The sequence below is a fragment of the Pochonia chlamydosporia genome, chromosome 4 (genome assembly GCF_001653235.2).
Source record: "Pochonia chlamydosporia 170 chromosome 4, whole genome shotgun sequence".
Classification (NCBI taxonomy): domain Eukaryota; kingdom Fungi; phylum Ascomycota; class Sordariomycetes; order Hypocreales; family Clavicipitaceae; genus Pochonia; species Pochonia chlamydosporia.
The window spans coordinates 4,795,208-4,807,626 of record NC_035793.1 but is presented as its reverse complement, the minus strand read 5'-3'; the positions used below and the strand labels follow the sequence as shown (position 1 = coordinate 4,807,626).

At 48.9% G+C, this 12,419-nt stretch overlaps 2 protein-coding genes across 2 annotated transcripts; one reads left to right on the top strand and one right to left on the bottom strand.

Annotated features, from left to right (window-relative positions):
• Nucleotides 1-1,779: 1,779 nt before the first annotated feature.
• On the bottom strand, nt 1,780-3,164 carry VFPPC_10089 (protein kinase-like protein; the record flags this gene model as incomplete). Its single annotated transcript, XM_018288523.1, has 6 exons — nt 1,780-1,979; nt 2,048-2,192; nt 2,245-2,357; nt 2,456-2,698; nt 2,754-3,049; nt 3,103-3,164. The coding sequence occupies 6 exons, from the start codon at nt 3,162-3,164 to the stop codon at nt 1,780-1,782; spliced, it is 1,059 nt and encodes a 352-aa protein (XP_018137960.1).
• Nucleotides 3,165-4,205: 1,041 nt separating this feature from the next.
• On the top strand, nt 4,206-12,295 carry VFPPC_10090 (Beige/BEACH domain-containing protein; the record flags this gene model as incomplete). The annotated part of the gene is made up of 7 exons (XM_018288524.1): nt 4,206-6,825; nt 6,878-7,275; nt 7,324-7,768; nt 7,824-11,255; nt 11,311-11,468; nt 11,521-12,207; nt 12,263-12,295. 7 exons carry the CDS (start codon nt 4,206-4,208, stop codon nt 12,293-12,295), a joined length of 7,773 nt encoding a protein of 2,590 aa, XP_018137961.1.
• Between the last annotated feature and the right edge of the window lie 124 nt (nt 12,296-12,419).

The window sequence follows — 12,419 nt, the reverse complement described above, 5'->3', positions numbered from 1 at the left end:
ACAGCGACATCAAGCACGGAGTAATGCAATGCAAACGCAATCCACTGCTTGAGCATGCGATGCCGTCCTAACGTCCATAACGCAATGTTGTGGGCATCGCTACTTATTGGTCCTCTTCCTATGCTATCTGCCCAGGAAGGTACTTGACTACGCATGTGCCCAAAGTATCCTCACCAACGTTTGCTGCGGACTGGCAATGCAACCGCCACAATACTCCGTGCATGCACAAGCCAGGAACCCTGCTTGCAGCCTCAGCTCATTCTAGCTTGTCATGACGACGTCAGACAGTTAGGTGCCTTGGTGCCTCCAACTCCAGGTCCAACACAGCCAGGTACCGTACCCAGCTCTCCGCAGCACTCGATGCCCCATGACTAACAATGGCACAGAGCTACAGTAACAAACATGGGCCTGTTCTGCGGCGATTCGGAACATGGTCTTGTCTCGGAAGACCCACAGCCAGCCATGGACATCTTGGAGGGACCAAACAGCCAGAGTGACCTGGATAAGAGCCACAAGACAAGTCACCTGGTGCCTGTCGTGAGACAAGTGTGTCTCCTCCCATCCAGCCCTTCAGCACCAGTTCCCGACACAGTTGATGGCTGCTGCAAAGCATAAACATCCGGAAGTAAGACGCGGCGGGAAGCTCAAGCCCCAAAGGTCTTCCAAGTAGTAATTAATTATAGCTCACACGGCCGAGGGAGATGTCGATATCTCGTCAAAGAGAAATCGCAATGTGCTAGGAGTGCCAAGTGCCTCCCAACGTAATCGACCCTGGCGACCATCAACCAACATCCAACAACGGAGACGCAGCAGACGAGACCCTTCCGAATATTCAAAGACTTGTGACAGCAATGTCAGCCTCAATCTCGAAGTTATCCCATAGCCAATTTGTTGACTGCGAGCCATGCTCTGTTTCTTGGAGACGGTCGGACATGGACAGAGCAACCAGGCTGTACCATTCGCCATAACGATTATCTCCGAGCTCCCAGCCATAATGTGCTCACTTTGTGCTGCAAGTGAGCTGCCTACCGTTGTGCCATGCTTGCCTTACCTGCATCCGTTGAAAATGCGGGGAGAATGGGTCGCTGATTCGTGAGCTTGCATGCAGACGAGCAAGAAATCGAGTCCATGAGATGGGTTTCCACACTTCTGACTCTGTGATCCCTACCATGCCGCTGTTGGGGCGTCCTGCTGTTTGGGCTCCCTCATGATCCTGCATCAGGTGGTCCCTGGCACGTGCCACTAGTGATGAGCCAATCCTGTGCATGAAGTGCCATGATTTCACTACGACTGCACGGCTTGTTGACATCAATAAATTGATAGATTGTACGGCTTTAGTTGAAGTTAGGAGAAGAGGTGCAGAAACGAACTGCTGGTACCCTGTTTGGCCTGTAGCACAATGTTGACCCATGTTACCACTGCGATACGTGGGCTTACCCCCTCTCGGAGATGATCAAATCATGGGCTTAGGAACCATTCAAACAGAAGAGCCACCTAAAAACGTAAAAGCCCATCACGTTGATGATTCAAATGCTAAATACTCCACACAATCCATCTAACGGCCTAGAGTTAACAGCTTAGACAGCCGAAATGAACCACCAATTTGAAATGAATCTCTGCTGCCAGGAAGCTACCCTGTAGAACCTGTTTTTAGCCAGCGAGGACCAATAGGAGATCATAATTTATTTCCGTCTCATCGTCTCACCAGCCCGCTGTCGCGAACTTCATACCACTGTGTAGTCTCGCCAGATTCATTTTCAACCTATCAGGGCACCAAATCTATATGCTCTCATCTTCCTTCCTCCTTGCTGCTCTCATGAATGGGTCGGTCAACAGCACCGCCATCAGGCTCCGTTCGTCAGGGTTTGTCACAATCATTTTCTTGATGAGGTTGAGGAAATCCGAGCTTTCCTCATCCTGTGGAAACCCAGACGGCTTGCGATTCGCCTCCCAAATCTTGCCTCGGCCATAGAAGCGCGCTGCTAAAATGTCAGTAGGTATCGCGAATAGTAACCGAACCAAATGGGGAATGGCAGAGGAAACCAACAATTTTCAGATTGCCCATCTTGCGTGGTCCAAGCTTTGAGCCAAGTTTCTGGGGCAGGTCCACCAAATCGAATGGCACGAAAAAAAATGTCTTTCAGAGAACCCCATGTCGAAGAAAGCTCGTGGCCGAATTGGACATGGTACAACTATACATAATATTAACCTCATGGTTTGACTATCCTAGTGATGATGACTTACCGTACATCCGACGGCCCAAATGTCAGCCGCCTGGCTCCAAGTAGAGCCGATTCTGCCATGGCACAGCTCCTGAAGCATAAATTCTGGGGGCCGAATCGCTATAGGGGCGGCGCCTGGCAAGTTTGGGATAGTCTCGCTTAGCCTGTAGGCGATGCAGGCAAGCCATAATGGTGTCAGCTGTGGTCGAGAAACGTGCTCAATATCTATGTACCTCTTCCAAAGTCCAGAATCTTGATAGACATGACCGAGGCGGCGGGGAAGGCCTTCCTTCTTGTTAGAAAGTCTGCGATTGATACGGATGGCACAATATAAGGGGGTACTGCGTTCAGTGGGAATGCTGGATCGCGTGGAACGACTGGAACGATTTCAGGATTAGCAAAGTATTCCGTAATATCGTCTTCCTTGAATTGCTGCAGCTGGGGGAGGGCAATCCCAAAGTTGGCGATGTGTGGATCTGTCAAGGTCAGCTGCTTGGCCGTCTTTACTGTAGAACAGACTACTTAGTTTACCTCCGTGTACTATGCCTTCCTCATGAAGGAACGCAAACCCTTCTACAATTTGGCGTACTGCTTCAAATGAACAATATTGCCTAACACCTGGATCATTGAGTGGAGAGACCACTTCGGTCACCAAACACTCGTGGAATCCATTTGGACCTTCAATAATTAATGTGTCAAAGAGCTTAAGAACTCTTTGGCAGCCATATTTTACTGCTCCAGTTTTACAAAGCTGGGACAGAGTCTCGGTTTCTCTGCTCACATGGGGTGTATCTGATCCAAGTCCGACTTTGACAGCAACATAGCGTCTACGGGGAGAAGTCAATTTCTCGAAATGACACAATATCGGCGACAAACTTACTTCTCAACAAGGTCGCGAGCCAGCCAAACTGTAGCAAATGCCCCATACCCGAGCTTTAGCATGATTCGATATCTAGGCCCCATGTCGGTTCCCCAACACAAGTGGACAGCTTGGGAAGGACATCGCCGAGAAGGATGGGGTGCAGCCCATACTGTTTATATTTTGTCAGATCTTCGAACTGCCATTCATCGCCAGTGTAGACAAAAATGTCCAGCTGTTCTTGCAGAGTTGTTAACGTTTCCATTATTTAATGATAATGTTGGTGAGAGACGATGCTATTTAGTATTTACCCCACTAGCGCAATGGCAGGCGGTATAACGGATAAGCTGGGAAGTATACTTACTAGAATAAATAGTAGGAATTATATAGTTAAGCAAATCGGCTTTTCCAAGTACCCAGCCGTTCAAAAAAGTTAGCCAAAATAATAAATTATAGTTAATACAATAGTATTTGCTCTGGTACGTGGTGAGTACGTAGAAGGATGCAAAAATATACAATGGAGTGTAGGTTAAAAGTGCGCTTGACTGAATTTGGCTTTCGTAGCAGGAATAGCGATTTTTTGGCGCTGCCAGCATTTGACAGCAAAAGCTTTGCATAAAGCACCTTGACTCGATGTTGGGGATGCATGTCAAGTATGAACCTTGTGAGCCCCGCCACAGCCTCTAGCCACGACACCACCCACCAGCAGACGGCTGACCAGTGACGAGTGACGCTTTTAGCAACCTCCGACTCAAGCTCTTACGCGTTTTATGTAGCTGCCACCACAAGAAATCCATCATTGGCCTCCACACCTGGGGTTACAACAAGAAATTTGCCATAATTCCTGCTTTCAAGGAACTCCTCCATTAATTCTAACCCGTCGGTGAACCAAAAGAGGCTTCTTCAAGGCAGGCGCCAGTCTCGAGAGAGCTCCTGCCGTCCTGTATGAGCCCCGCAGAAACTCAGCATCGAAGCCATCAACATCCGACAACTTTGACCCGGCTGTCCTGGCTCTCCCATGCTGCCACTGACCTGCGAAAACCTGGACCCTTGAAGAGGGCTCAGGAGAGCAGACGAAAGCGTTTGGAATGATAGCGATTTATTAAAAAAAAAATTCCACGGCCATGTCGTCCCAACCCCGACGTTATCGGTCATCGACCGCGGCATCGGCTCCCACGACGTCAAAATCTTTCGAAGTCTTGCGCAACCTCCTCGATAGCTTTTCTAGTGCCGCCTCCTCGTACGCCGAGAACGGCTATCCCGATATAAATAGACTTGTCAAACCTTTGAGAGACATAAACCAGCATGTGTCCGCGTCAAAATCGCCAGCTCTGCAAGATGACTTTCGACATGCCCGTGGTTTCGACGTCCTGCTCGATGTTTTGCGCGCATTTTCAGGCTTTTACGATCCTCAGAAACGAAGCGAGCAAGAAATGATGTTGTTGTTTAGACTTTTGGGCGCTATTCTCAAGGTACTTTCTTCGGCGTTGCGCAATCATTCTGGCAATAGAAGGTTCTTTCGATATCGTGTTGCTGGCGGTGGATGGGAGGCTCTTGAGCAAGCTATTGCCAGTATTGGCTTGGGAGGTGCTGAACCAGACCCATGGGTTAGCTGCCATATCTTTGGAAAACTCCTCGCATTTGCCCTTGATGACGAAGCATTGGATCTACTTTGCCAGTCCATTGCAAAGGCATTACGCCCCGATGCGGAAACGACACCACCAGACACCTCCGCCAAGGATGAAGACCAAGAAAAGCTTCCGTCCGAGGATGGTGATGAGCAGTGGGACCTGGTTCTGGCTCGGTCGGTTGAGAATATTGGTCCTAGTGTACGAGAAATCGTCAAACCTACGTCCGTAATACGGTACCCTGAAATCCTTCGAGCAGTTGTCAGCTTTTGGATGGCTATCCCTCGGTCGACAAACTCACCCGCCACACCGAGCTCTGTTTTTGTTCTCGAAACAATCCTGTGTGCCATTTCGGACTCAATATACAACCGAGCTGCAGTTCACTCAACTGGTGTCTTGTCACAATTTCTCCATGCATCCTTTGGCGAAGGCGTGTGTCTGGCTCCTCCAGAGCGTGAACGACTGTTAGCTATTTGCAAATTGCTCATGTTTCTCGGAGTCAACCAGCCTGCAGATACACAGTTTCTGCTTTCTGCTCCTGGGTCCGCAGCTGCCGACTTTTGTCTGGAAATGATGTCTAAGTATGCTGGCCCACCATTCTTTCAATTCGATCTCTCTTTGCATGGCCACTCATCTCTTGAATTATCTACTCTTGGCCGGCCATTTCCTCCCCAATCGACAGCTGGCTACACTTTTACTGCCTGGATACGCGTTGAAAATTTTGATCCGACAGCTCACACCACATTATTTGGTGTTTTTGACACATCTCAGACATGCTTTGTGCTCATGTACCTTGAGCGTGACACCCACAACTTCATTTTACAGACGTCAGTGTACTCAAACAAGCCCAGTGTGAGGTTCAAATCTGTATCCTTCTGTGAAAAGAGGTGGTACCATATCGCAATTGTGCATCGACGGCCGAAAACCATGACGACGAGCAAGGCATCCTTGTACGTCAATGGAGAATTCACAGAACAAATTCGCTGCAACTATCCTCTGACGCCACCTCTCTCCAATGATAATAATGAAAGCTTCGCATCCTTCAACTCGAATCACAACAAGACAAACCCAGTTCAAGCATTTTTGGGAACTCCGCTGGAGTTATCTGGCAAGGCCGGCCCAGGACGCGTACTTTCGAGATGGTCGCTGGCGTCGGCACACCTGTTCGAAGATGTTCTCAGTGATGATTACTTGGCTGTGCATTATGGACTGGGTCCAAGATACCAAGGCAATTACCAAGACAGCCTGGGCGGCTTCCAAACTTACGAAACGTCTGCTACGCTCGGCCTTCGCAATGAAATCACCCATCCTGGGAAAGACGAAAACTCAGACATTTTGCGCGCAGTTCGAGATAAGGCTAGTACACTTCTTCCAGAGTCCAAAGTCATGTTGAGCATTCTCCCTTCCGCCACGTTCCCGGAAAACGTCCAGTATCTGGATACTGGCCTGCTGCGATCTTTGCCACGCATCTCAACGAGGAATTTGTTCCGTATATCGAGTCAAGAAGGCGCGCCATTGGCAATTAATTGCGCGGTGCCCAGCCTCCCAGACGCATTGTTTAGGGCACAAGGCATGGCGTCGTTCCGTGGGACTCCAATTGTTGCTGTCCCATCGTATCTCGACGAGAATCTCTGGAGGCTTGCTGGGTTTACTCCGCTGGCACTAAAATTATTAGAACGGGCGACCACGGTTGATGAGACTGTCAGAGCTATTGAGATCATGTTTCACTGTATCCGCAAGAGTTGGCGGAACAGTGAAGCTATGGAACGAGACAATGGCTACGGTATTCTTGGCATGCTTCTGCGGTTCAAAATCGGCTATGGCACGCAAATAGCAGGGGAACCTGCCGCATCTCGATTGTTAATCTCGAATGAGGACCGCGATAGCCTGCTGTTTCGTATTCTGAGCCTTGTCCTCGGCTTTGTGGGCTACAATCATGCGGAACCCATTGATTCTTTTATTGTTAACCCATTAGCGTACCGAATCTTGCTCATTGACCTCGATATTTGGAGGAAATCAGCACCTCGTATCCAAGAGCTCTACTATAAACAATTCCTGACATTTGCGGTAAATAGCAAGCATCACGAATTCAACAGTCGGCGCTTGACACGAATGCGTAAGTAGCTTCCCAATTTGCACGATGGCGCCATCCGCTGACTTCACTTAAGGAATTGTAAAGCGACTGCTAGACGCCATGAAAGGCGAGGCGGTTTCTGAGGATGTCGTGACTCACTTCATGCTGGCCTTTGATATACTAGTCAAATCGAATCTAAGCCAGGAAGTTATGCGATCACTCTCCTTGTTCATTACATATGCTTTCCACACTCCACCGGCATCAAATCCTCGCACTCCCAAAGCTTCAGCTTCCATTTCCCGACCAACAACGCCAGGCGCTCTGAAGAAGAGCTTTGTGGACCCTTTGAGGGTGGCAACACCACTTGCTGGTACCAAATTCCTGACTAGGCGACAGCTTGGTACACGGGTATTGGCTATGTACTCCCGCATTCTATGCGAAAAGGGAAACATGAACCATATTAAGAAGTTTGCAAGAACTGTAACAAATAAGGTGAGACAGATTCAAAACAGTAGCCTTTCTGTATCTAACTGTTTGTAGTGGCTACTGTACCTCCTCGCCGACGATGATGCCGAAGTCGTCATACATGGCTGTAGAATTTTGGCCAGACTTTTGGTTTCCCATGGGTCCAGCTACACGTCAAAATTTGCTGGGAAATCTGGTGGATTCATAATCATGGCCAATAAATTGAAGCGATTCTGGGCCAACCCCAAGTTATGGCCAATCTGCTTCAGCATTTTATTTGGCTATGACGCTGCCAACATCAGTATGGATCAAGGCATTGACAAAACTTCGCTCCTTAATCTTTTCTCGAAGCGAAAAGTAGCGTATCCAGAGTCCCTTGTGATTGTAACGTCAATGCTTCAGCATGGTCTGAAGGATGTGATGAAGCAGCAAGATGATGGTGATTCACGGAAAAAGGATAACGGTACCAATGAAGCAGGAAGCCGAGTATCAGACCCTTCAATAGCAATGGACTGCAAAGGTATGTGTGCAAAGTTGCGTGTAGTTCGTGCGCTGGTTAACTGACTCTGGAATAGTTACCAACTTGGATGAAACTGACAGCCCAATGGCGGAACCACAAGTTTTGCTTGGGGTGCTGCAGTTTCTTCAGGAGCTACATGAACGATCCCCTGACTTTCGAGACTTTGCAATCTCTTCCGACTGGATGCGGATGCTGCTCAATGCGGTGTACCCGTGCATCGTAAGCACCGATGCGGTCACGCCAGAAGTTGAGCTAAACTCGCGAGATTCGGCTCTCACGTTTGACGGCAGCGATGTTATCATTTGCCCTATGGGGCGAGGATCTGCTCCGGCACCAATCGTCAGAACCAGTAGTGTCGATGTGTTGCCATCGCCACAGTCGACTCCTCCCAAAGGTACACCACTGCGCCGCGCCTCATCCTTTGTGCTGCTCACGGCTCAGCAAGCAAACCAAAGCCGCCAGCAAGATTTGGAACGGCATTCACAGCGACCAAATGAAACGGCTGACGCTAACTCAGGCGTTCCTGCCCTAGAAGGGATGCTGGAGCTTGTTCTCCAGGTGTTCTTGGACCAAGTCTGGAACAGAAAGGACTTTTCCGGATTCGCCCTGTTCACAAAGGTTCCGCCGGGCTTCCAAGAGCATCAGGCATATTTTGAATCCTATCTTTTGAAGAAGATCTTGGGAAAAGCCATGGACAGAATACATCTCAACCAAAAATCACTGTGCGAGCCTCGTCTCTTAACCAATATCTCACGACTTTGCGCCCAAATGTCGGAGGCAATTTTTGAAGGCTGGTTCATTGACGGGGCAGAGGTCATGATTGACTTCATTGGCTCGAACCTCGAATACTTACAACGGCCAGACGTTGCGAACCTCAAGAGCGTTCGCTTATGTAGCCAGGCAGTGTCTACCATCCGAAGCTGCCTGCTCAGAATCATTCTGCTGAAGCTGTCGGACTTGGAAAACGCTCGGGTCACTGAAAAAGAGGCCAAAGACTTTATGAATAAGCTGGGATATTGGCAAATGTCTATCCTTGAGTGTTTTGGTCATGATGACGAATATTTCAGATTATTTTGGTACCAGCTGTACATGAAACTCATTGATGGCAAGACAGCCATCAGAATTGCAGCGGCCAACTTTCTCAGGATTGTCATGGTACAAAAGCCATCAGAGTCGACGGCTCTTATTCGATCATGCATGACTCCGGACCAACGACAACTCTCGCAAGATTTCCAGAAGCTCACAGAAGTGGATGATGAGACTTTTGTCCTCTGGGTGGACAAACACCGACCGTCACTCGACAAACTATTCTTTGGGAACATTGCTAAAACTTGGGAAGACTTTGTCAGTGTTGAGAATCAACGAACTGGCGATAGCGCCAGGGGTAGGCTTGCTAAGCGTAAGGAAAAACTGAAGTCTTGGCATTCTGAAGGTGTTAACGCGGGAAAAACAATTCTCAATCACGATATTGGCAACACTGCCTGGATGAAGAGCATATTTAATTCCGAGTACTATAAGTACCAAAGACTCCTGCAGGACCAGCAAGATGACATGGCCTATTTAGGAGCTGCCTATCGCAGGATGGAGAAAGATTTGAGACGTCCGGGTGCTGTCTTTAGCGAGCCTACCATTTTGAAGTGGAAGCTTGATAGAACTGAAGGCCGAAACCGAATGAGGTTACGACTTCTGCCAGACTCCTCCGGGATTGATGAGAAGTATCAATCCAAGGGCAAAGCGATGGAAGCCGCCTCTGTCCCCCTTCGTGTGAACACAACTGTTAACACCGCGGTGTCGGCCAATACTACACCGAGCCGCACGTCGTCGTCTGCGAATCTTACTAGTGGGAATGACGACGTGGCACCTGTGGAATCTGACTCTGCATCAGGCAAGCAAGACCAAGGGTTGATGACGGAGGACGATTTTGAGCTCGTGGACGATCCCAACGAACCAATTGACGGAGAAGATACATTTGAAGACAAGAATCGAAAGGTCATGCGACGTCTAGAGCATGGAGATCAAGTTCAGGCGGCTTACAATATGTCTCGAATCACCGGGTTGGAAGCTTGTGAAGGCATTCTTATCGTTGGTAAAGATGCCTTGTACATGATGGACAATGTCTTTCAGTGTGCCAGCGGAGACATTGTCAATGTTTGGCAAGCACCCCCAGAGGAGCGAGACCCCTTCACCATGGTGGTTACCGGAACAAAGACACTTGAGAAACGCCAAAATGCTGGCATGCGTGATCAAGATTCACGTCATTGGAAGTGGCAAGATGTCATCAGTTTCTCCAAGCGCCGCTTTCTATTCCGAGATGTTGCTATTGAGATATTTTTCACTGACGGACGAAGTTATCTGCTTACCATGCTAAACTCTGGTGTTCGAGATACAGTGTATGGCAAGCTTCTTAACAAGGCGCCCCACACAAGCACGACTAATGCTCTGCCAAATCCTGAAGACGCTTGGAGGCTCGAAGGACTCAAGACTTTTGATGAATCTCCTCAGGGTTTTGGCGCAGGATTAGGATCGAGAATCGGTACGCTCTTCAACTCTGCGCCATCAAACCCGATTGTGAAGCGCTGGCAGAGAGGAGAGGTTTCAAACTTTCATTATCTCATGATGGTGAATACCATGGCAGGTAGAACTTTCAACGACCTGACTCAATATCCGGTATTTCCATGGATTCTCGCGGATTATACAAGCGAGGACCTCGATCTCGAGGATCCGGCAACATTCCGCGACCTATCCAAGCCCATGGGTGCCCAGACTCAAGCCCGAGTTCCAGGATTTGCCGAGACGTATAGCGCTTTAAAGGAGATTGGCCAGACCCCCTTCCACTATGGTACACATTATTCATCAGCCATGATAGTCAGCTCATACCTGATTCGATTGCCGCCTTTTGTACAGTCCTATCTCCTTGTTCAAGGAGACAGTTTTGACCACGCAGATCGACTGTTCCAGTCCATAGGCGACGCGTGGACCTCCGCATCGTCAAAAAACAAAACTGATGTCAGAGAGCTGATTCCCGAATTCTTCTGCCTACCTGAATTCCTGACTAACATTAATGGCTACGATTTCGGCCGAAAGCAAAGCACAGGGGCCAGAGTGGATCATGTCAAGCTCCCACCGTGGGCAAAGGGAGATCCCAAGATATTCATTGCAAAGCACCGAGAAGCGTTAGAGAGTCCATATGTGAGCGAAAACTTGCACCACTGGATCGATCTCGTCTTCGGGTGTAAACAAAGAGGAGAAGCCGCTGTGGAAAATCTCAACGTGTTCCATCACCTCTCCTACGGTGGCGCGAGTGACTTGGATCGCATTACTGACGCCAATGAAAGAGCCATCACAGCAGGTGTCATTCACAATTTCGGACAAACACCGCACCAAGTGTTTAACAAACCGCATCCTGCGCGGGAGTATACGCAATGCCCAATCAGACGGCTGGACACATCCATTTTCTCGTTGACGTGTCTTCCTCGGCCATTGCTAGGTGAGCATCCTCCTGTATCGAATTTCGCAAAGGTTGAAAGCTGACAATTGTGTAGAGAGCCATGAACGAGTTGCGTCTCTGATATATGCCCCAAAACTCGATCGGCTATTATGCGCGTCAGCGTTCCGTTTGAACTTTGCACCCTACGACAAGTTTCTGGAATGGGGTTATGCAGATAGTAGTATCCGGTTCTTTTTCAGCGACAACCGCAAGGTCTGTTTCTCTCATTGTAAACATATAGGACTGCAAACTAACTAGTGGACAGCCCGCGGGACTATTCGAGAATCTCCATACCGGACAGATTTCTTGCGCCTGCTTTGCAGACTCCAAGACTTTAATCACTGCGGGCGAGGACTGCGTCGTGTCTGTCTACACGGTACACACAGCTCCAGGCAAACCCGTGGAACTTGTTCCGCGGTCCAGCGTGTTTGGGCACAAGACCCTGGTCACTGCTATCGCTGTCAGCAAAGCCTTTAGTACATTTGTTACGGCATCTGCGGACGGACAAGCTTTCTTATGGGACCTCAACCAACTCACATTTATCCGAAAACTCCCTCTTGTGCGGCTTGTGGAGTGCGCCGCCATGAACAATGTATCTGGAGAAGTTTTGTTATGCTCGGGACCGAACATCCTCCTGTACACCCTGAATGGTACACTCATTCTGGACCAAAACGTTTGCACAGAGCAAGATGACTATGTGCAATCTTGTGCATTTTACGAAGGTGCCGGAAACGAGTGGCTTGAGAATTGCTTAATTTTTACTGGGCACAGTAGAGGTCGAGTCAATGTTTGGAGGAAATGTGTTCTAGGAGGTAAATGGACTCTCGAGCTGCTCAGACGGTTGGACCATGTCGACTTCAAGAGCGATACACAGGACAATACAGATGCTGGGATAACCTGTATTGCTCCTATGCCCACTTGTTTGTACACTGGAGATGAAGATGGTAGAGTGGTAAGTTCCTACAACAGGTGCAAAAACGCGGTGTCTTTACTAACTGGGGTTGCAGTTTGAATGGAACTTTGGCCGGGGAGACAGATAGAGTCTGGTCCTTCGTAGCCGCAAATCGAGTAGACATCACCGTGATAGCGTATCATCTTTGAGAGAGGACATAACGACACCTGATATAACTTAGACTTGGAGGCATGAACGGCCGTGGCATTGCG